At 44.1% G+C, this 24,877-nt stretch overlaps 1 protein-coding gene across 1 annotated transcript in view; it reads left to right on the forward strand.

Moving 5' to 3' along the window:
• DDAH1 (dimethylarginine dimethylaminohydrolase 1) overlaps window positions 1–24,877 on the forward strand; it is a 505,590-nt gene that overhangs the window by 293,405 nt on the left and 187,308 nt on the right. The window contains exon 2 of the mRNA XM_085602072.1: window positions 17,523–17,622. Within this exon, the coding sequence (XP_085458198.1) occupies window positions 17,523–17,622 (100 nt within the window). The remainder of the gene's footprint in view (window positions 1–17,522; window positions 17,623–24,877) is intronic.

Here is a 24,877-nt window from a genome sequence, read left to right on the forward strand (position 1 = left end):
TAATATTCATGAGGTAGGTCTATTTGTGACCCACTGGGAAATCGCAAAATGTGTAAACTGCACATTGGTACATGGGTGCTTGCAATTACCAAATAGCGAATCACAAAACATTGCTATTTGGTAATCGCAAATGATTACCTACATAACCTGTTCCTTAGTTCCAAATAGCAAGAACTTCTATATAGCAAGGTTAAAAAGAGGATGAGAATAAGAGCAGATTGAGAGACTACAAAATCCCTCCCAACTACAAACAAGGATTGGTATAGCCAATAGGTCTCGCTTTTGGGACCTTATAAGTATTTCGTTATGCAGCACAATATCCTTGGTGCAACAACATCAACCGTTGCATGGCTAAACATTTATAAGGTCCCCAAGGTGAGAACTATAGGCTATGCCAATGCTTGTTTTTCTTGCTGGTGGTGTGTCCAGTGTCCAAACCCAGCATGTGTCAACCGGATCCCATGAGAACTATTTGCCACTGGTGCATTGCAATATCCACCAAGAGGTGCCATTTCACCTCTCGGCAATATGTGCTTAGATTGTATTGTAGCATTAATATAGCGCTTTCTAACCCTGTGTGGGGCACAGAAGCACATTTTCTCCAGCACACCATACTGTGAGTAGCTATTGTATTAGCTGTGATGCTGTGTAGCAAAGGAATCGTGTTGGTGTGATGCATGAGTGACCAGAGAGCTGATTTATCTTGTTTTGGAGCGCAGCGCCTAGAAGGTCATCAGGAAGGAGGTGTGAGAGATATATGTACAAATTACAGATATTGTTTGAACTACTAGAGGTGGGTGAGCCACTGAAAGCTCAAGCTATTCATTGGTCTTGGGATGAAGGTTTCGGGGCCCCCTGAAGGGTTGGGGGTCCCTCTGCAATGCTGAGGCTGCAGGGTCCTGCGTCACATACTTATTAATGTAAATGGCATTACGTCGTTTGTAAAAACGACAGAAAAATACACAATGATAAAAACAAGCCCTGACCTAAGGAAAAAACAGATAGATGCCCATTCACTGGCTCATTTGCACAAAGAGGGTAAAACAAAGCGCTACCATATAGAAGGATAGAGAAGCAGATAAGCATCTAGTGGCTGATTTGCAGGTGCAGCTCCTCCACTGAGGCGGAGGAGCGCCTCCCTACTGCTCTGTAGCAAGTGAAAAATGAAAAATAAAATGATAACACATTGTTATTATCATTTTATTTTTCCATCTTTGCTCAGCTGGTTAGGGGCAGGGTGGGGCTGACCTGTGTCAGAGGATCAGAGGGAGGAGTGGTGCCACTCTCCTAAGTGCACTTGAATGTTTGGCCGTCCATCTCGGGCCGGCCTAACCGTCATGCGCACTTTGCATGTTCATCACCCAGGCTGCTTTACAGACTGGCTGGAGAACATGCCCGTTTCTCCCACTCCATCTCTGAGCGTCGAGCCACGACGCTCTGACCAATCATAACGCTTTTATCAGCAGCATCCTTATTGGCTAGGGGAGTCTGGAAGCCTGGGTGCCTCCTGGTCCTGCTTACGACCCTAGAGTCCTGGAAGCAGGTGAAGAGGGCCGTGGCAGGCTGTGTGAGAACCTCAAATCAAGGCCTCCTGCCTGATCTCAAACATGGCACAGCATCCCGCCTTATGAAAGTTATCAAAGGGTTGTGGTCCCCAGGCTAGATCTGCTTTATTTTATTTTTTTATTTTTAAACGCTTTATATAGTGCTTGCTTGACTCGTGGGTATCAGAGCGCTTTACATACACAAAGGAAAGAAAATTGCATTACATAGCAAGACATAAGGAAGCATAAAGATATAAGCAAAACGTAATAATCAGGCGTACATTGAAGGGGGGAAGAAATACGCAGGTGGTTGAAACAGTCAAATGACCAACTATTCTTGATGGTCAGGTGAGACAACTACTTTATTTAGCAGGTTATCTGCTAAACATGTGAGATGTTGTCCAGTGCCAGAGCAGTGTTGTCTCCTAGGCTCGGATGCTGATTTACATAGGCTACAAATAAACCACTGGGATACAGGGGACCACTGGATCTAGCTCACCTGATTCTTTCATGAGACCTGTATGAGTACAATGCTCCAAGCAGTAGTTTTACTTTTCTTTGAAGTGGAAAAGGCTAAAAAAAAGGTCCCAAATGTCAGCACTCAAAAGGGAGGTTAAAATAAGGCCTCACTGAAAAGGGGAGATGTTTCCCCAAGTCATGCATGCTGAAGCCCTATGCCAGACCCTTCCACACACTTGTTCAGAGGTCCAACCAGTGTGGTTTTTCCAAAGATTCTAGTGGCACTCTTGAGTTTAAGCACTGCAGATGTATTAATGGTTATGATGTCACCTCCTCGCTCTGCAGCTAGAATATACATTTCACAGCCAGACGCAAGGATCAGAGGTCAATCCATTGGAAGATTTCAAGCTTTCAGAAATAAAGCAGACACAAAACTTGGCCCATCTTGATAACATATGTAACAGTTTCTCAGCCCTTCAATGCTACTAGCAGCAGGGTGAGTGGGCAGGTTCACACCTTCTACCCCTCCCCCTCCAAAATATTACCCCATGACCAAAAACCGAAGAAGGGATGAAGCCTGGGACACTCACCACTAATGCCACATCGTTCCCCTAAAAGATTTACCAGGCTTTCTGGGAGAATGCAGTCTCGGGACGAGGGGGGTATGCCAAGGGCTTGTGGGAGGGGTCCTAGCTTTGTTGGGAGGGGTGGAGGAGGGGGCTCACCGAGTCCGGGGGATGCGAAAGAAACACCATGAGATCGGCTGGCAGGTTTTAGGGATGCGGGCCGGTCACTTAAACCTGATCCGAGAGGGCAGTGTCTGGGTTACTGCCCACAGGCATTTCATTCATTGCCACAGTGAGTCAGAACAGCTTCCAAGGCAGAGAGAGGGACTTTCCATTTCCACTCGGATGTGAACGGATGTAGGTATGTCTAAGTTAAAAAGAGGCTATGCGTAATCCTCAGATCAACCTATTTGCAAACGTGCTCGAATGCAAATGTTAAACATATGCAGCGCATTGACGGGTTAGTGAGCAACGCTGAGGAGTGAAACACTTGTGCGGCATTCTTTACCAACTTCACCGCATAACACTGGCTGCTGGTGCATCAGACTTGTGGAGGTTAGCCCCTCCCATCAATCGCCTCACCGTGCATCACCCACAGCTCACAGTTTTGCACTATACACGACTGTCAGTTGCCTTTAGTGGCCACTGCGTGTGTGTGAAGTGAGACCAGGGACCTTTGACCTGACCGGGGTGTTTGTCAGTCCTCAAGGCACTGAGTCGTGAACCACAGCCCATCTGCTCGCAGAGTGCGGAGCTGGACGCGGGGTGCCAGGTTTTAGCTGGACAGAGAATCTGTCCAATGCTTGTTACTGACATCTCCCGCATGGCCCCCATCAACCACTAACCACTGGGCCTTGTCCAGTTCGGTTCATCCTCACCCCCTCTTGTGCTGCAGTGTCCTCGGGGGCTTGACAGAAATCTACAGGTCACAGGGTGTGGCGCGTGCATGTGCTCCAGGCCTCGTGCCCCGCTAGCGCCCACTCGGGGTACTGTGGCAGCTGACCAGCAACCCCGGGGTAGAGAGGGAGGGCGCCGCCTTAGTACCGAGATATGAGAGAAAGAGAGAGAGGCGTAGGGGCAACCTGGCATGTATGCGCATGCATGCGTGGGTGTCTCTACTCTCTAGCCCTGCGCCTGGACATGTAATGTAGCCGTATGAGTGGCTATCTTGGGATTACGTAGGAAGTCGCTACCAAGCATTGGCCGCACGCGCGCCTCGCGCTTAAAGTAAAAAAAAAAATACAAGCCCTGGAGTTGTGTGCGTGCGCGCGCGCTAGAAGCAGCGGGGAGGAGGGGGGCCTGCGCGAGTTTACTTGCGGGAGCGATAATTGCTACCATATGGCGGCTCTCCCTCCCTCAAGCAAATCGCCTCACGTGCACGCGTTGCCATTGAGGCGATTGCAAAAGGTCTTTTTTGCCTATGCAGCGCATGCGCGCTGCGTAGGCGAGACCTAAAAATAAGGAAAAAATTATTTAGAAAGTGTATGTCCTGCCATCATTTTTGCATAACGGTTGACTGAAAATCAATATATGAAAGAATTTGTGATCTACCTTATGAAGGAAGCACTGTATGGATTTTGTCATTGCTTCATTTCAAACAAAAATACAAGACAGTGATGAGGTCGTTGATAAGGATATACATGGTAAAGTGGGACACACATTAGAGAAACGCAATGAGGGCTGGCAGAGCACAAATGCTATATAGGTGTTTTGAAGATTTGCTATGTCCGAAAGAGGTTATAGAAAATGGCCAATGAATATTATGGATTTGATTGACAATTTGTTCAGAAATGTACCCATGTGGGTTTATTTCTACATCTTCTGTCAATTGCTGACCTTTTTGAATTCATAAAGGTTTTTTTTTTGAATACTCTGGTGATGAGGCTACAATTGCTGCAGTTTTCTCTCGAGAACTCCTGGAAATATTGTGTGAATTTCATTTTTTCTTACGAAAAACCAACACCAAGTGCAATTGCACTTCCTAAATATTTTTATCCATACATATGTGCAAAAACCTTTTCTCTTACTCCTGACTACTCGTGATCTCCCATATGACAGAGCACAGTATGTATGACAAAATGCCATACCAGCACACCACTAGAGGTAAATGTGTTGAGGTAGGACATGTACCGATGACAAACTGATTGCTGTTGGAATCAGCTCTGGCCTCAGCAATGTTCTGTGAGGCAAAAGGGGAGTCGAGTGCATTATGGTTGTATGTATCATCATGACAGGAGAATTCCTATATTTCTGAATCGAGGACCTGACATTTTTAGGGGATTTCTATTTTTCTTTTTTCAAACATTCTCTGTTAGAAATGTTGTTCTCTAGTTGGCAGTGGTATACACCCTGTCCTGTTTTAGTCAGGAAAAAGCAGTTACACACCTAGATAACCCCTGTTCTCCCCCTTGGTAGCCTGGCATGAGCACACAGGCTTATCTCAGAGGCAATGTGAAAAGTATTTGTACATAACGCGCACAGTAACACAGTGAAAACACTACAAATGTACACCACACCAGTTTAGAAAAATAAAGTATCTTTATCTAAACTAAACAAGAACAAAACGACAAAATTATAACATACACAACTCAAAATCTGACTCTTAAAAGGTTTCAAGCAATTCTGTTCATAGAAATCTATGGATGCATGATTTTTACACAAAGTAAAAATCCAAAAGGCAAAACAGCCACAGAGAAGGGAAGTGTCAAAAAACACAGCGATGCATCAGTTCCTGAGTCCTTGGGGAGGCGATGCAACAGTTCTGTTGCAAGCAGGCGAAGTGGTGTCTAATCCGGACTGTAGGGTGAAGTGATGCGTCGATTCCAAGATGGTTCTGGTCTGCAGGAGCTGCGTCGGAAAAACATGGCGCACAGGTGCGATGCATGGAAATCCAGGACACGTTGGAGGTTGATGTGGTGAAAGCGGCAAACAGGCGCATCGTTGATTTCTTCAGCCGCAGTCCCACAATGCATAATTTCTTTTAGCCACACAGTAGGGCCGGACTTCGAACAGGACTTTTTTGAAAATAACAAAAGAAAACAATTTGGTGCACAAATTGTTTTCTTTTGTTATTTTCAAAAAGAAAATCCCAATACAGGATTTTCGTTTAAAAAAAAAAAAAAAAAAAGGAATGATGGGAGTCATCTCCTCTGGTGAGGTGAGCATTGTTTGCATTTTACTGTCCCTTGCTGCTGTAAAGTGGTAACAGTGGTAAAGTGCACAGAGGCCGGAAGCCAGCAAAACATGAAAGTTGAATGCAAAAAGTTAGGGGAGAAGCAGGCCAAGGATGCCAGGTCTAACATTGAGTGAGATGAAAGCATATACTTGAACTGTTGAACGTTGACAAGCTGGTATCATAGTTTGGAGAGAAAAGGAATAAACAGTAGAAAGTATTGGGTAGAGAAGAGTCAATCGTAAGAGCACTGATTATGTTATGGGAGCTATGGTTGCATGTATGGAAATGTCAGAGAAAGATCCGAAAGCAAGTAAGAAAATGAATAGAGACCCAGAGTAAAGAGAGCAAGTGGTGGATGGGAGTGACTGGAGATGGAAGGAGAATGCCAATTACTGTGGTCATACAGTTTGGCTCTGGAGCACAATGGGTACTCTGTGCTCAGAGTCAGAGGTGTAACTAGCAAGCTGATAGTAGCAGTGAGGCAGGAAGACAATAGATGGGTGGGTGATGGACTGATACATGTCAGTGTTAATTTTAGGTAACAGTACATGAAAGGCCAGCACAGGAGAGAGCAATGTTGCAGAAGGACTTCAAAGGCAAAGGAGCATGAGTGTTGATTTAAAATTGTGAATAGGGAACTTAAGTGGGAGGATAGGCTAGTAAAGAAACCATAAGGGTAGTACAGCTCGAACTAAGTCAGTACAGTTATAACATGAAAGGGCAGTGGGCAGGGCCGGACTGGGCTGTAGGACAATCTGACAGTGCCAGAAGGGCTGGTCTGACAGTTTAGCGTGAAGCCGTTTTTAGGTGTTTTTGTACCTGTTTAATGGTCTTGTGGGTCAGTTTCTACAGTTGATTTTTCTACAGCAAGCTCAAATGCATAGTATGGCATACTTTGCAAAACACCTAAATGGCCTATTTTTACAAGTTCAAAACTTCCCCGATTTGCAAATGTGCACTTTTTTTGCGGTCGTATTCACTAATGGGCGCCCCTTTAATGTTAGTACCCGATCCTATTTCCCGATCCTATTTCCTGTCCCCATTTCGACCCTGGCTGGATAAAGAAATATGTTCAGCGAAAGGGGCTGATTTCATTCAGGTTCACTGAAACCCCAAGTGAGTTGTGGGAGAGCTCCAGGAAAGGGAGGACATTAAGGGTGTTGCCAGCTAGGGGTAATTAAGTGAGGAAAACAAAGGCAACCATAGAAAGGTAGGGATTCAATTAATGTCAAGGATGCACAGTGTGATTTTTCTTTTAATATTCTTTTCAAAGGGTTTAGCAACCTTACTATTAGCGTGCGTAATATTGAAGAGTGTAAATGCATGGAGCCTCGGACCTCAGAATATCTATCGCCGTTGGATTTCAGGGGCCTCATTTACAAGCCCCTTCCTCTGCGCCACTGCTGCGTCAAAAAAAGTGATACAGCAGCAATCAGTGCACCACAGTGCTCCTCATCTACAAACTGACACATTGGGTCCAATGTGTCACTTTGTAGAGCCTTGCGTCATATTCTATCTGTGCCCGGTATAATGTATGCAGGTTAGGAGATCCACGCAAAAAGCCACATAAATTTCACTGCGTCACTCTAAGACTTAACAGCGTCAAAATCCTTACGCCTGCTCAGACCAGGTGTAAGGATTGGCGCAGGGCTTTTACAATGGGACTCCCTTATGTGTTCAGACGCATACCTGAAGTTGCATCACCTTTTACGATCAACTCCAGCAATGTGTCACTTTTGCGGCAACAGATGCGTCAGAATTTCAGATGCATCCGTTAATCCTTGCTCCATGGAGTCCTGTATCATAAATACAGCACATCCATGGTTTCCCAAGGGCATTTGATGTAGGTGCAAGGAAATCAATGCCGATGCGTCAGTTTCTTGTAAATGAGTCCACTAGTTTTTAAAACCTACAACATGGCTGTAAAATTTCATTGTTGTTTCTTTTTCTAATATATTCTGTTGATTTTCCACTGCATTTCATCTAATCATAGGCATGTTGGAGGGTCTCTTTGGGTGTGGAGATGTTTGGGAGTTTCAGGTAGACTTTTCCAATTAACATTCCGTGGCACAGCTGCTCATGTTTTCTTCCTTAGTGTTTACAAGGTTTGTGATTAGTATATTAGTGAGGTTTCGTTCAAGTGGATTGAATACATTTTGTAAGGTACAAAAACACTTTCAACAGACGGTAATTATCCTTCTGTCTCGCCTGGTGCAGCCTGACTTTTCCACTTTTATTGCCGCTTTGACATATTTAATTACATCTAATTAAAAAGAAAGAATTTAACGAGATCTTTATGTCATGAAATTGAGCAGAGTATGCAAATTTTCCATGGAGAACTCAATTCATTCATATTAAGGATAAATATATTATGATGGTAAAAACGTAAGCCAACTCGCAGTCAAATTTCCCTAGTTTTCAAAGTCAGCCCCGGATGCATCATATTAGTGTATAAGTGTCACAAAAACATCAGTGTGGAGGTGACACAAAAGAAACATCTTAATTTAATATTTCTGCCGTAATCTCCTATATCATAAAGTAAAAGAGTTTGACCATGTCGCAAAGTGAATAGATAAGATTTTGGTCTCTGATTTTCAATAAACCAGTAGTGCATGATAAACCATACTGGACACTACAGCATAACAGCACTGGCAAAGTCAATAGGTCTTTCCTATGCAAGAGCTATTGGCTCTACCAATGTATTTTTAGCAATGTTGTACTCCAGCGTGGCTGCTGTTCAGCATAGCTAAAAGTTAGTAGCATAGAGTAGAGTTATGTGGAGTGGTTTAAAGTGGAGTGGTGTGGAGTGCCGTTGAGTGGCCTGGAGTTTCGTAGAGTGATGTGGGGAGGCATTGAGTGGAGTAGAGTAGAGCCAAGTAGAGTGGAGTGTTGTGGTGTGTTTTGGAGTGTCACAGAGTGGCATAGAAAGGAGTGGAGTGGCATAGAGTGTTGTTGAGTGTCATAGAGGTAGTAGAGTGTCGTATAGCAGATTAGAGTAGAAGGGCATTGAGTGGAGGGGCATAGAGTGTTGTAGAATGGAGTGGCATTGAGGGGATTAGAGTGTCTCAGAGTGAAGTGGTATAGAGTGCCATAGAGTGGAGTTGAGTGGCATAGAGTGGAGTAAAGTGTGGAGTGGTGTAGAGGGAGTGCGCAGAGTGAAGTAGAGTGTTGTAGAGTGGAGTAGAATGTCGTACAGTAGAGTGTCATAGAGTGCCGTGTCGTAGAGAGTTGCATACAGTAGAGTATAGTGTCATAGAGTGGAGTGGCATTAAGTGCAGTGGAGTGTTGAGTGTTGGGGAGGCAGCAGAGTGTTGTAGAGTAGAGGGGAGCGGAGTATTGGGCCATGGATTGGCACTGAGTGTCATAGAGTGAAGTGTTCTAGAGTATTGTTGAGTAGAGTGTTGTAGAGTAAAGTGCAGGGGCTAGAGTGGGGTAAAGGGGTATGGTGTGACATAGAGGGAGGTGCGTAGAGTGGAGTACTGTCATAGAGTGGAATGCCATAGAGTGGAGTAGAGTGTTGTAGAGTGGGGTGGCAAAGAGTGGCGTAAAGTAGAGTGGAGAGGTGTAGAGTGGATTAGTGGTATAGAATGGATTAGTGTGTCGTGGAGTAGAGTGGCATGGATGGCATAGAGGGAGTTGCATAGAGTGTCTTAGAGTGGAGTAGACTGTTGTGGACTGGCATATAGCAGAGTAGAGTGTTGTAGAGTTGAGGGATGTAGAGTGTCGTAGAGTGAATTGATGTAGATTGGAGTAGACTGGTATAGAGTGGAGTGGAATAGAGCGGAGTGGAACAGAGTGGAAGGGCTTAGAGTGGAGTGTCATAGAGTGGTGTGGCATGGAATGGAGTAGAGTGGAATGGCACTGTGTAGAGTGTAGTAAAGTGTCGGAGTGGAATGCTGTAGAATGGAGTTGTGTCGTGTCATGAAGTGTTGTGGAGTGGCTTAGCAAGGAGTGGAGCGATGTAAAGTGGTGTGGAGGGAGTAGAGTGGAAGGACATAGAGTAGAGGGGCATAGAGTGCCATAGAGCAGAGTGGCTTAGAGAGGAATAGAGTGTCGTGGAGTGGCATAGAGTGTCATAGAATGGAGTGGTGTAAAGTAGAGTAGAGTGGAGTAGAGTGGAGTGGCATAGAGTGAAGTAAAGTCGGGGAGAGTAGCATAGAGGGAGTTGCATACAGTGGAGTCGAGTGTCATAGAGTAGTGTGGCATAGAGTTGAGTATATTGTCATAGGGTGAAGTGGCATAGAGTGGAGTAGAGTGTTGTTGAGGCAACAGAGTATCTTAGAGTTGAGAGGAGTGAAGTAGAGTGTCATGGAGTTGACTGTCATAGAATGTCATTGAGTTAAGTGGCGTAGAGTGTCGTGTAGTAGAGTTAAGTAGCATAGAATGGAATAAAGTGGCATGGAGTGGTGTAGAGGGAGTGCGTAGAGTGGAGTAGAGTGTTGTAGAGTGGAATAGAATGTCGTACAGTGGAGAGTCATCGAGTAGAGTGTCATAGAGTGGAGGTCATAGAGTGGAGTGTAGTAGAGCGGAGTGGCATAGAGTGGAGTGGTGTAGTGTGGAGTAGAGTGTCATAGAGTTGAGTGGTGTAGAGTAGAATGAAGTGACAGATTGGAGTAGTGGAACAGAGTGCAGCAGTTTGTCAAAGACTAGAGTGGAGTTACAAAGAGTGACTTAGAGTTTCTTAGAGTGGAACACAGTGCTGGGGAGTGTCATAGAGTAGAGTAATGTGTTGTAGAGTGGAGGGCATAGAGTGAAGTAGAGTGGCATAGAGTGGAATGGTGTGTCATAGAGTAGAGTGTACTATTACCTTACAGTGGAGGGGCATCTAGTGGAGTAGCATGTTGTAGAGTGGAGTGGCATGCCATAGAGTGGTGTGTCAGAGTGGCATGTTGTAGAGTTGGGTGCCATTACTTAGAGTGGCGTGGCATAGAGTAGAGTGGAGTCATGTGCCATACTCTCATACAGTGAATGGAGTGTTGTAGAGTTGAGTGACGTGTTGTAGACTGGAGTAGAGGGGAGTCGAGTGGCATAGAGTGGAGGGGCTTGGAATGGTATAGAGTGGTATAGAGTGGAGTTGCATAGTGTGGAGTATGCACTATGTGGTAGCATACAGCCATTAGAGGCAACACATTTTCAGTTGAAATGACCATTACATTTGCACACACGTACAGTTTTACTGATAAAACTATACAGCGCAACAATTCATTACCTAGTTTGTTGATTTGTTTAGATCGATCATATCAAAATGTTTGTTTCCACCACACTTCTGAATTCACAAAAAATGTGCTTTCCTCATTGTGATATATTCTCAACTTTCTACACAGTTCATTTACTGACATTACAATTTTGTTGTGTGGTACAGAAAAAGCCTTTCCTTTCATTGCAAGATTGTCACATAAATCTTATCAATTTGAAGTCAGAGAAAGAAAAGTAAACACCAAGCTGCCTTGGAAGACAGAGCCTGACATTTGACCTCTGTCTATGAATGCACAGAAAATGTGACAAAATAAGAGCAATATTTAAAGGACTGTTTACTGAAAGCAAGCACATGTGGAAGAATACAAGGGGCTATGGTAAACAGGCGATGCTCCAGGGATGGAACTAATTGAAGCTGGACAGCCTAAAACAAATAAATCCAGCAAATAGAATGCAAGCAATTCTGAGTTACAAAACACAAAGCCAATGTTAAACAAGGGGTGGAGTGCATTCCCAGGGAAGCTTTCAGAATATCACCAAGAAGATACACACATCATAAGCAATTGACAACTGTGTTTAAAAGAGGTTTTTAAATTTTTCTCCTTTGGTTTAATTATGTGTTCTTGCACTTCCAAAACCTCTTTTTGGTGAAATGTATGCTGATGAAATACTGTTTTTATTTTTTTTATTATTATTTACATCCATGTTGTACAGACCTCTATATGACACCCAGCTTCATGGTACATTACATTTTCAAAACAAAATAAAATAAATTATTTTACATTTCATGTCTTCCGCTACTCCACTCCCAGTCTCCATTTTTCTCCGTGGGCAAACGCTTTTTTGCCTCAGGAATAAATGGTAATGCATGACCTTTGTGCATTCAACAATTGCAAGCTATTTTTTGAAAAAGTTTATTGCATGCTTCTTATGCTTTTAAAACATAAATTGAACTGAAGTATATTCTATGTACTGTGTCAGGGGCATCCTTGTCTGTCTTTTTTTCCCCGCCCTTTTGGTTTGACGTTTTTCCATGATGGTACCCCATTATTTCTGAAGCTACAGCGGACACCCTGATTTGTAGCAAAGCTTTAATCGTGTGTCAAATCCACTTGTGTGCAAGAGGTCAAAGACTGGATGCAGAGGAACCACGAGTCAGGTGCTAAGGCTGGGTAGCTGCCTTTCTGGTGAAGAAGTCCAGCTTTTTTATTGTTTCCTGACCATCAAGGCAGCATAGTTGACAATATTCTGTCAAGCGTATTATCATTGATGACAGATCTTACACTCTGATGAACTTCCTTGTAGCATTTGATAAGTATTTCTTCTCCAGAGATACTGGTTCTGAACAGGCTGTGGACCAGGGTCAGGCTGGCCTATAGGACAAGCTGGCCGTGCCTGAAGTGCTGGTCTCACAGATCAGTGTATGGGTTGCTTTTTTGGACACTTGAGAGCCTGTTTCATGGTCTGTTGGGCTAGTTTCTACTGTTGATGTCTCTGCTAATAGCCTGCATAAAGCACAAATGCATGCAGTCTGCCATACTTTGCAAAACACTTATAAAGCTTGTCTTTCCAAGTTTGAAACTGCCCTGACTTACATATGTGGGTCTCAATATTAAGCTATGAAAGTCACTCCTGAGGCCAGTCAGTCATTTGGTGCCCCAGTCCGACCCTGCTGTGGACACGTGGCCCCTCGAGCCTCCTTCCCACAGCACTTTTTGACACATTACCTAATTATCAGTCTGCAAAGCTCTTCTGTTTTTTAGCTATGAAAGTTCTTGATTGTATGTGTTTTTTCCTTTTTGCGGGCTTAGCTGTTTTAGTTCATGTCATTCAAGAGTTACCCTTCTAAATATCGTTTCCAAAATGTATACATTATTTGCATTGTGCCACAGTCAAACGACCCAGGAGACCTGTCAGCCCTGATAAAGCATGTTTACTTGGTCGTGCTTACTCGGGTGGTTTTGGAAATCTCTGTTTACGCACTGTGTCTTTCATGCCCCGTTTATGTACGCTGATTACTGTGCTGGCCACCCGTCAATTAGTGCTTTCACATTTTTAGCATACGTATCTATAAGTGAAATTTTCCAGGTCGTTGGTCATGGAAACAACGCCAATCAACCACTTCAATGTATAGCGTGCAGTGGTCTTGATTGGACTATCTGCCACCAGATCTCGAGATGCCTGTCAATCGCAATCGAGTGTGAGCGGATCATGCACCGTGCCCTCTCTGAGCTGGGCCTGGTGCATCCCAGAAGGAGTTTGTTTGTGTATGCCTCACAGAGTGCATAATTCACTTTGGCATTTAGGAGTTTTAAATAATTCTCCCCTGGAACCTACATTAAATTGTGCTTTTTGCGATTTCATTTGTATCCTCTGCTTGTTAAAAACGACTAAAATAAAAAAAACTAAAGCCAGCCCCAACCACTGGGATTCTTTTTTAATCCTAAATTTGTGCTTCTGCAGATCAAACACTCTTAAAATATACAGCCTGCTAGTATGAATGACATGCGATTCCTACACCTTTTAATCCTCATAGTCTTAAGTAACGTTTCCTATAGACTGATTTACACACAAATGATTGTCTCTGTAGAATATACGTGTGATGTAAAGTGCTCTGACACACTACACTAGTGTATTTAGCGCTATAAATCAAATTAAATGCATGGTATAGAGGAGCTATGGAGAGAAAAGGGGCCCTGTTGGAGGGTAGCAATGAGGGAATTCATGGAGAGGAGAAGATCATTGCGTGAGGTGAGGGTGCCAAAAAAGATTATTGCACCGGGCACCACCAGTGCCTGAGCTGGCACTGTGGGCATCCCTTCCAAACTGCGATTTCTATCCATATGTATCAATCGTTTATGTCTGAAATAGCAGCCATAAACCACTGAAAATTACTGAACCTCAAGTTGGGGTGGTTCCCGTTTGTGAATGTTAAAATAGGACGCTGTGGAGGAGGCAGAGCTCCACTGCAAACTCTCGAGTAAGTTTGTTATAATGTGGCTTTACATACGGAAGATCCACGCCATTATTTTTGGTCTGACCATTGTCTGATTAGATTTTCTTGGCAGCTCCCAATATAGCTGGATCAGATACCGAGTGGGCCAACCCATAAGCTGAAAGCCTTTTACAAGATAGATCCTCTTGAATTTACGAAGGGCTTAAATCGTAACATTCCGGTGCTCTCAGTCACGATGGCGGATGATGTATCAAAATGCAATAATTGGATCAAAAATGATACACAGGAGTTGGCTCCTGTCCTCCAGTGCCTAGCGTACAGAGGCACACCTTCCAAGCCCTGGTTTTCGACCACCCTCAAAATGGAAAAAAGCATTCTAAGGCGCTGGAACGTAAATTTGGGGAGGGAGTATAATACAGTGGACAAAGAGTCCTTTGAAAAAGCACAAAAGGAATGCTATGTGGCCATAATTAAAGCTAAACAAACCTACTATGAGAATCGATTTGGAAAGGCAGGTAAGAGCTCTAAAGAGATCTTTGCAATAGTTAAGAGTTTTATGACTCCATCAGCCTTCACATATTCCCAAGAGGCCTTGGTCAAAGGGTATGAATAGCTGGCATGTTTTTTTCCTAGGAGTAGGCAGGACGCCGGCTGTAGATTCAGGACCTATAACTCCAAGCAAGGAGATTACTGAATGTAGTATGAAGCTGAGTTCCTTCGAAGTTATTTCTCCGGAGTGTTTTCTTAGGGCTCTTAAAACTATAAAGTCAGGCGCCCGGAATGACCCATGCCCCCCTAAACTTCTGGTTGTCGGGGAAAAAATAATTAATCCAGTGATCAATGAGATTCTCAATGCATCATTAAGAACAGCTACTGTTTCCAGCATTAGGAAACAGGCTATGCTTTTACCACTCATAAAAAAGCCAGAAGCAGATCCAGCTGCCCCATCTGTCTATTGGCCTATCTCCCTATTACCGGCTCTTTCCAAAATCCTAGAGAATCAGGTGAATAGACAGCTGTCGAATATTGTGGAGGCTAACCGGCTTCTCCACCCAAGTCAATCGGGCATCAGAGCCCAGCACAATACATAAAAAGCATTGGTAAAGGTATTGGAATTCATTAGGGGTACCCTGGACACAGGGGGCGGAGCTGCACTAATATTATTGGACCTGTCAGCAGCATTCGATATGGTCCCTCATGCTCTCCTTTTAGACTTTTAGATCATCTTCAGGATATAGGAGTGGCAGGGCAAGCTTGGAGCCGGTTAAAATCTTTCTTAGAAATTAGAAGCCAACAGGTTTGGATTTCCCCCTGTTCCACAAGTCCCCAAAAGGTGGATACAGAGGTCCCCGAGGGGTCGGCGTTCAGCCCTACACTTTTCAACATATGCCTCACCCCTTTACTCCAGCTACTAGAAATATTAGGAGCAAAAGTGATCTCCTATGCGGATGGTAGACAGTTGCTCTTCTCCTGGAACAAGGAAACAGAATTGACTAGCTCTCATATTACATTTTGTCTCATTGCAGTTTATCATTGGCTAGCAAAGGCGCAATTGAAATGTAATGTGGAAAAAACTGAAATTCTCCACTTTGGGGAGTTCTTGTCACAGTTCTGGCAAACTTTTTGGCCAAACGATGCACCCTTGCCTGATTTTCAAAGAGATTTGGTAAAATTGAGGAATATGTTTGATAATACGCTGTCATTTGGTACCCAAATTATTAGGTTGGCTGAGGCCTACTTTGGGATCATGAGATCCCTAAAGAAATTTCTGCCTTTCTTGTCTTTCTAGGGAAAGAAAACAGTTATCCAGGCATTGATTATGTCCCGAATCAACTAAGGCAATGCCCTTTATTTGGTCCTTCCGGAATATCTCTTGGATAAGATTCAGGAGGTCCAGAACGTGGCAGCACGACTTTTGGTTAATCTACCAAGGCTGGCGCGTATTAGGTCTCACCTTTGGGATCTTCATTGGCTGTCTATCAGGGAGAGAGTGACATTCAAGGCTATGGTTTTGGTACATGCAGCCCTCTATTGTAAAGGACCTACTTATCTTAGTACTAGATTCAGCTTTTATAACCCTCCCGACAGCTAAGATCCACAAAAAATATCTGGCATGCATCCCCAGGATCCGGAGACAGGGAGCAGGAGGTAGATTGCTTTACTTTTTTGGGTGTATCTACCTGGAATTATCTTCCATTGGAATTATGCTCCATAAGGGCTCAGGGCTTTTTGGAAAAAAAAACTGAAAACCTTGTTCTTCATGCCGGCCTAACTTCTTCCTCTCCCACTTTCAGCAAGTACTGCGCTGGTGCACTCCACGCAATCTAAATAGCATATCATATCATAACACATTCGCATAAGACAAGAGGGTCCCTTGGGGACCCTTTCCCGTTTGTGAATGTTGAAAAAGGAAGTTGTAGAGGAGGCTGAGGTCCACTGCAAACTCTCGAGCAAACTTAAAAGATACTCAATGGTGATCTGAGATCGTCCCAGGTGGCTACTAGAATTAAAGTGGAGTTGTCAATATTTAATTTAACACTGTAGGCGTTCTGAAGTCCCATCTGTTTTTTTAAAGCAGAGGAAGGGAACTATAACTTTGATCTTCACTCCTCTGATGGGAAACCCTACACTCTGCTGCCTGAACCATCCCCAAGACAAGGCACTTTGGTAATTGAACCTGGTGCGATATAGACATGCAACACCTACAGACTGCCTGCTTTACATAAAAGTCCTCAGATAGGGCCACGCCCAAATATCGTCCACACAGATGTGTTGTGTCAGGAGGAAAAAGAACTCTGAGAGACAAATTATGTCCATCACTTTAAACGTCCACATGCCACTGCTTAATTTGAGCCGGTGGTTGTAGGTGGGGCACAGTGGCACTCATTTTTGGAGACCGGCATAGAGAAGCAGAGAGTGTCTAACGGTGGATTAAAGAGGCATGGGGTGGAATTGAGATTACACAGCCTTGGTACTCAGCACGCCAGCATTCAAGAGCACCGGCCGCTGACTTCTGACCAAACATGTTGGGCCAGCACTTATTCTTTTACAAATTAAGCACTGTCACACACCAAAATGATCAGCGCTCTTTCTCCTGCAGTACCCCAAAACTTTGGAGCTCCTTCTCAATAAGAATACGCCTGACCACCTTTCTCAAAAACGTTATCATTAGCCTAAAGAGAAATGTATTAGCCTCTTGCTAGCCCAGAACCTTGTTAGCATGCCATGAGTGGATTTTCTCTATCAGATTGATATATACGGCCTCTAATTTTGATGCAATTATTATAATAAATGCCAATGTCTATTTTGCACTATGGATTTTCTAATTTTTTATTTATAATATATATTTCCAGATATGTAGAGAGCATTAGCAACCTTGCGAGGACCAAGAAGCACCATACACATTTTTTTAAATATATGAATTTCATAACTATGGATTAGTTTGATCACGTTTGTGAAACCTTCTCCTTAGTCTCTTTCACAGATTATATTTCCTTTCAACAATGTAAATATTACTATTATATTTGAAATGAAGAAAGGGTTATGGCCTGCATTAGTACTGGCATACAATCTGTCTCTGCAATGTCGGTGTTAATCTAATGCATTCTGATCTTTTTTTTTAACAGGTTGAAGAAATGAAAAAAGCTCTCCAAACACTTAATCTCAACGTGGTAGAGATGACAGATGAAAATGCAACGTTGGATGGTGGAGACGTGTTATTTACGGGTAAAATGTGGATTTGATTACTTCTTCAGTGTTTGCACGACAGTAGCAGAATGCCTGTCACTTGGTTGTCCTCATATTGGGATAACACTTGCATTAATATACATGGTAAAGTCTCTCCTATTGTGCCTTACAGGGGTGTTGCAAGGAACCAGGGAGTTTCATGATATTACACAGTAAGGAAGTAGAAGTCTAAGGGCCTGATTTCGAGTCTGGCGATCTCGCGGTGGCAGTCCACGTCTGCCGCATTACGACTTAGAAAGTCGGTGTGGCGGAGAACCACCAGCTGCGCCAGGAAACAGATGTTCCCTGGTGGGGCTGCCTCTGCTCCACAATGTAAGGTGCTCACGGGACTGGTGCAGTCCCGCTGATCATATTATAAGTTCTGCCACTGTCAGCCATTGAAAAGGCTGGCGGTGGAGGAAAGAGGGGGCCCTACAGGGCTCCCATGGCCCCCCGCCATGGGGATACATTCGGGGGGGCAAACATGTGATCCCCCTGTCTGTATACCTCCAAAGTTCCAGCACAACATGGATGTCCCCATCCATGCCGTGCTGGAACATTTTTGCCGTTCCCATTGCGGTGCCTGTTTTTCAGACACCGCCATGGGAAAGGCAAAGGACTGTCTGCCGTACACAATTTCAACTCGTAATATGGCAGGCAGTCCTTGCGCGGGTTTGGCACAGCTGTGCGGGCGGAGAGCCGGCGCAACTGCGCCAAACTCGTAACCAGCCCCTAAGCTCTTTTACAATGTTATGAACTTAATAGGTGGCTTGCAATATTGTTTCTGCCGTTGTTGGTGGATATTATTTTCTTATAATACACGGCGCCCTCACACCACTTAACTCCTTCTCTGTGCTCCCTCTGATACAAGAGTTGTTATTGCAGATTTGTTGGAAAGTGTTGAATCAGGTTTATCGAAATAAGCAGTTTAAAATCTTTTTTCAGAAGATTTATGTAAGCCTCCTTGAACGCTTGCTCCGGGCCGACAGTTTATGGTAACACGCAGGTAGGTTCAGCCTGTTCTGGTTTCCATAGGAGCTCCAACGAAACCGAGAAGTGTAAATGTTTCCACCCCAGTTAATCTTGGTTAACTGTGGGAGAAAGAGGATCCATATGAAAGGCGACAGCAATTGAATGAAGTGTTTAACTGTTTGGGCTGCTTGTCATCAATGTATTGGCAATGGTATCCAGCATTGTGACGTCAGAACTGAACTGTGTACAGCTTTTGCAGTACAGATGTGATGACATTTTCTTATTGCAGGTGAGTTCTCATCTGGAATCAATATAAAATGTACAGGTGTTTACACAGGGACTGCAGGCTGGCGTGTTTCACTTTGTTTTAGTATTCAATACAATCCTGCATAGTTTCCAAGGTAAAAGATACACAAATGATGGACGGAGTGCCGAACAAATCAAATATTCACCTCTAGTCAATAGATCTGGGTTAAATCCATCATTCTTTTGCTCACCATGCCACCCCTGTTTAAACCCAGCCATATGCAAATCAGTCTTGACCCTGCTCCTCATGGGAACAGTCCAGCCCGAACTGCCAAGCCAAGTCCTCCCTGGACTAGAAACAAGCATCCCGGGGCTGGTATCGGGGTATCACCCCATATCTGCTGGGCTAGCTTGAATCCAGTGGCACAGTGAGCCCCGGACCAACTTCTGGGTGTACCCGGCACACTTAGGGTTAGAAAGCAAAAGATACACAAACAATGGACGGAATGCAGAACAAATCAAACATTCACCCTCCGTTAAGGTCAGTCATGATGTATTCCTCCAGTCCTGTTTTTTTCTTTGCATTCAGGCTTTGATTCTTGTTTATCCAGTTTTAAAATATGTGCCAGAATGCACAGAAAAAACCTGGACTGGAGCATCTACTCACACATGGACCTGAAAAACGTGGCACCTACACTGTTTAAGTGCTGATAAATTACATTTTTGTCCCATTTTACTAGTGTTCGCTGAAAGGGTAGGCTAAGCTGTTCAAGTCATCCTATCTACCATTTTTCTAATATCAGCTGAAAGCACTGCTAGCAACTTGGGTCGGAGGGGTGTCAAATTACCAGTATAGCCACCCTGTTACCCTTAGCAACTAATGCATTGCACCTGAAGCCCTGTGACTGTATCCAGTAAAACTTGTACCCATTGCGCCTGCTCTCACTGCTGTTGCACCTACTGCACCTGCACCCACCATGTCTAAATCCACCACCACTGCAATGATACACCCACTTTGCTTGCATATGCAAGAACCTCATGTGCATACAGCCGTATGACCCCTCTGTATTTTCACCTACTACACCCATCCACACCAACTGCGCCTTCACCCTTTGTCGCCTGCAATTAGGATTGAAGCATATGCTCATCATGACCAGTGCACATACCCATGACAGGAAGGTACAGTGGCAAATATACTCTGGGCCAGTCACTGAGAGAGACACAGACCTGGAATCATTAGATGACACAATATTAGAAAAGGCAATAGCATTACAGATTGATGTATCCGTGGTTAAAGACCATCTAACCAACTTGTAGGTCAGTGCATCTTGCTATAGAACAGATCCTTAAACTAAACTCAAAATTGAAATTTTTGCTCTGAGCCCCCTCCCCCCAAGCAAAATGTTTTGAATTCAGACCCCCTCCAAAACTTTGTGGCAAGAATTGGGAGAGCCGGTTGGGCAGGGCTGTGCAAAAAGGGAAGGCTTTAGATCATTTCAGGTTTACTTTTCTGTAGCTCATAATCTACACCAAACAAAAATGATAACTGACCCAAAAATACTGCTTCCCATTACTGGGGTGTTGTAACCCCTCATACTCTGGAAACAACAGTTACAACGCTTGCATTACAGCGCAGGCTTTTAACCCACATGCCATTACAACTAAAATGTCTTGCTGTAGGGGATATGAGGTGGTGGATTTAACTCCAACACCTTCCCTACTGTTGCACAGACTGGTGTTGGAATAGTAAATTATACTATTCCAAACTCCAGCGCACCCCGACAGCAAGTTGGTGTAAACAATTGCGTTGTAACGGCATGGGGGGAAAAAGCATGCATTGTAACATCATACAACCCTCATACTCATGGGCCCTAATACACCTGCATCTGTTACACAAATGATAATCACAGTGGCAGCTCCTCTGCAATAGCGGAGGAGTGTTGCCCCCCTGCCTGGTGCATTAGACCCAGTAAAGGAAAAATAAAACGATGCTCGAGCATTGTTTTATGTGTTGTTTGCCAGCTTGTGCATGGAGGGTGGGGTATGGGAGGGGGAGGAGGAGTGCTTGTTCATTCCCTAGTCCCCAAGTGCCCACATGGGCCTTCTCAGGCCGACCAAAACACACATGCACACTTACGTTTTCTCCAGCCCAGTTGCATTGAGCAGCTGGGCTGGGGAAACCCCACAGACTCCCTGGTCTGAGCAGGGCATCTCTTCTGCCTGCTCAGACCAATCTCTGCACTGCTCTGCAGCACAGGGATTGACTGGGAGTCTGTCCCCGGGGCTGCTGGAACCCAGGAAACGGTCAGCAGAAGCAACGCAACGGGGAAGGTGGCGTCACATAAGTTATTTTAATTATTATTAATCCCCCCGTGCTTTCTTCCCCCCCTATCCTCAGCCACCGCACCGCCGTTTGTTACTGGCGGCCACAACTGGATAATCACTGCCCTAAGTAGCAGGCTAGCGACACTGCCTCTTTCTTCCCTTCCCCATAACCCTTGATCATCACTCCAATCTCGAAACAGGATTCTGTTGCTTGCAGAATAGAAATGAGCTCACACATGCTGTCTCCCACGTTTTGCAGCAAGGGTGCCCTTGGCCCTAATGCTAGAAACAAAAATAAGTAGTAATGGCTCTTTTTAAAGTAAGACAGTCATAATTGTGATGTAGTGGGTCTCTCAGATCCCTTGGCCCTAGTGCTCCTGCACCTGCTACCATAATGATAGCTAATGCCATGCGACGTGGACTGCTTCTGTGCCCTTTGGAAAAAATCTGGACTACCATGTTGCCACATCCCTCTCTCTGCCATCTCTTTAAGGCCCAAACTAAGGTGTCTCTTCTGCTTAAGTTTCCCCCTCCCTTTGATCAAGGATGTAATCTATATGACTCTATCCATGGATTTTGCTGCTTTCCTTCTCCTGGGCCATGACTCTGTGGCACCAAGGGTTCAGAAGATCAGGACTGTGCATTTGACTGCAACCCTACTGACCTCCTCCCTCCCACAGTCCGGGACTCACATTTTACAAAACAAAAATAACTGTCCCTGAATGGCTAATGCTGACCTTGAGGTGCCTCTGCCTGAAAGCGAAAGAGGGGAGGGGGAAATGAGAGTTAAAGAAGAAACAAGCCTTCTCCACAGGTTTTTATTGATGGAGCCATCTAAAGCTAAATAGTGACAAAGATTTATTCTTTTTGAGAGGTAATGTAAAGGTGTTATAGTCTGATTTCTAGAGTGAGTAATTTTAATGGACAATTATAAAAATGTTTGCACTAGGTATAGTCTCTTTACTTATTATTAAATAAAATTTACATCATCAAAGCACTTGTCTTATCTTAAACACTACGTCATGAGTGGAATGGGCTCTACCCTCCTCAAGCAATTATGTTGTAGGAACCTGAATACGATCACAGCTGCCCTTCAGGGAAGAGGCCCTTGAATCTTCTAATGCAGCCAAGGATAGCTCTTTCACTTTTTCTGTGGAAGGCTTTCGAGACTGGGTAAAGGCTGCTCTGGACACTGTTGCTCCCTTTAAAACCAAAGCTGTGGTCAGAAGTAAGCCGAAATGGAGGGCAAGTCCATGCTCTAGTGAAAAAGAGAAGCACAAAGTACTACTCTTGGACCTTAAACAGGCCATAATACAGACTAAAGCATTTGTTTTACAGAGAATATTAGGGGAGCAAATAATTCTCGCTTGAAGCTTCTCAGGAGTTATGCGACAAAGTTGCAAGATATATTTGCAAGATAAAGTTCTAACCATCTTTTATAATTTCAAGCCGTCTGCAACAGATGAAACACTTTGTGACAAATTTGCTTTTGTCTCCCCTGACAATCTCCTTTTAGCCTTCCCTCCTATTTCTGTCCAACGGACCAAGAACTTATTGCTGAGTTTAAAATCAGGGTCCCTGTCTGATCCCTGCATGCCCAGAATGTTACAACTTGCCCCTAATCCGATTGCAACATTTTTACAGAAGGTGTTTCATTGCATGCTTCAATCAGGTATTTTTCCTGCTATTTGGAAGGAAGCTATTGTTTCTTTGCTCTGCAAGAAAGCCAATGCCAATCCAAAAGATATGAAAAATCTCCGTACTATTTCCTTGTTGCCGGCTCCTACTAAAATTCTAGAAAAATGTATTAATCAGGAGCTAATGAAGTTTATTATTACTCAGGGGATCCATGATCCTTCTCATAATGGAGTTTTTGCCGGCCATAGTACGGAGAGACAGCCCTTATATTGATCACAGACAGCATCCGTGCCCAGGTCAGTCGGGCGGAGCGGCTATCCTGGTAGTGCATGACCTGTCGGCACCATTCAATACTGTCTCGCCCGCAAGGATGGTTCAGCATCTGCAGCAGGCTAGAGTTAGCGGGATCACTCTTCAGTTTCTCCATTACTTTTTGTCAAACAGGGTGCAAACCGTCAACTGCTGCATTTTCAAGGCAAAAGCATTCAGTCTCCCTTGTGGGGTGCCCCAGGGCTCATCTTTGAGCCCAACACTTTTTTATCTTTATGTAGTGGCTGACCTGGTGTGCACATTCGGGTTTCAATTGCCGTTATATGCCGATGATACTCAAATTATTTTATCTATTTCTAACAACCTGCCTTTGGTAGTGGATAGGTTCAGTCAGTGCATGTCCAGCATTATCTGCTGGATGAAAGACAATTCACTGAAGTTTAATGCAGACAAGACTGAAGTGCTGATGTTTGGCTCTCAAAACTCCATATGGTCCAACGCCCGGTGGCCAGATGTCTGCGGATCCCTCATCCACTCCTGTCAGATCAGCTAAAAACCTTGGGGTCATCTTTGATAAGACTCTAAGTTTTGATGCACAGGTCAGTCGCATTACTAGCACTTGTTTTTATATGATCGAGACCCTGGAAAAGAACTTTCCTTACACTCTATCAGAACTGCACCAGACAGTTGCTATCGCCCTTGTCACATTGCGGTTGGACTTCTGTGATGCCCTTTACCTTAACATCAATAGCTTCTCAGCTCCTCTCTGAACAAGCATGAGGTCGTACAGAATGCAGCAGTCTGTCTTCTTCTGAACATACCCAAACGTCACTCTGTCTGAGAAGGGATTCGTTCCCCCATTGACTTCCAATCAGGAGGCAAATTTTTTACAAGGCCCTTTAGTTTTTCAGCGTTCTTCATCACAAGGGCCCTACCGAAATGAATGAACTCTTTCATTGGTATATTCCTTGCAGACCACTCGGATCCTCAGGTTGTAAAAAACTCAGGATCCCCAGTTTTCGGAAGACTTCTTGGTGGTCGCCACCAAACTGTGGAATACTCTGCCCTCCTATGTCTCAGAAGCAGATTCTCTTATGTCTTTTCAAAAACATCTTAAAACCTTGCTTTTTTTGTTCAACATCAGGATTCTTAGCTGCTCTACTCCTGCTGATTTGTCTGTTCTGCTATAGTGCTTTGGCACCTTCGGGTTTTAGTGCGCTCTATAAATTCTATCCTATCTATCCGATTTTGTGGCTGCCTAATTTATCGTGTGTGTAATGCTATTTTAAAATAATGACTTACATATTCCCAGTGCTTTTGGTCAGGTAGATGGGTTCTCATAGCACTATAAATACACATTTCACTATTCCCCACTGTGCTAACGAGGAATCAGGCTCTGACTCTCTGGACATCTGCAGTAATGGCATTAGCCAGTTGGGGTTTCATAAAGTAAAAGAGTACATTTCCCAATGACTTGCATTTATTTTAATTTAAGCTGTGCATGCATAATTTTATATACACTTTCTTGCAGGTGAAAAAACTAAATATTTACCTGGATATTTTGTTCTTTTTAGCCATGTCTTTGACCCAACGACCCCACTCGATGGCCATGCCCCAGGACTCTCAGGAATAAAGATCCCACACATGTTTATGCACTTGAGGGATTGCAGAGAAATGAAGAGAGCCTGGAAACTTGCAAAATAAACAAGTTGCACTTCCAGTCCATCTCAATTTACAAGTAATTGCAGAAACATTTGCCTCCCAGGGGATTACATGTATAGACACACTTAGGGACGCCCAAAGT

This window comes from Triturus cristatus, chromosome 4_2, assembly GCF_964204655.1.
Source record: "Triturus cristatus chromosome 4_2, aTriCri1.1, whole genome shotgun sequence".
Classification (NCBI taxonomy): Eukaryota; Metazoa; Chordata; class Amphibia; order Caudata; family Salamandridae; genus Triturus; species Triturus cristatus.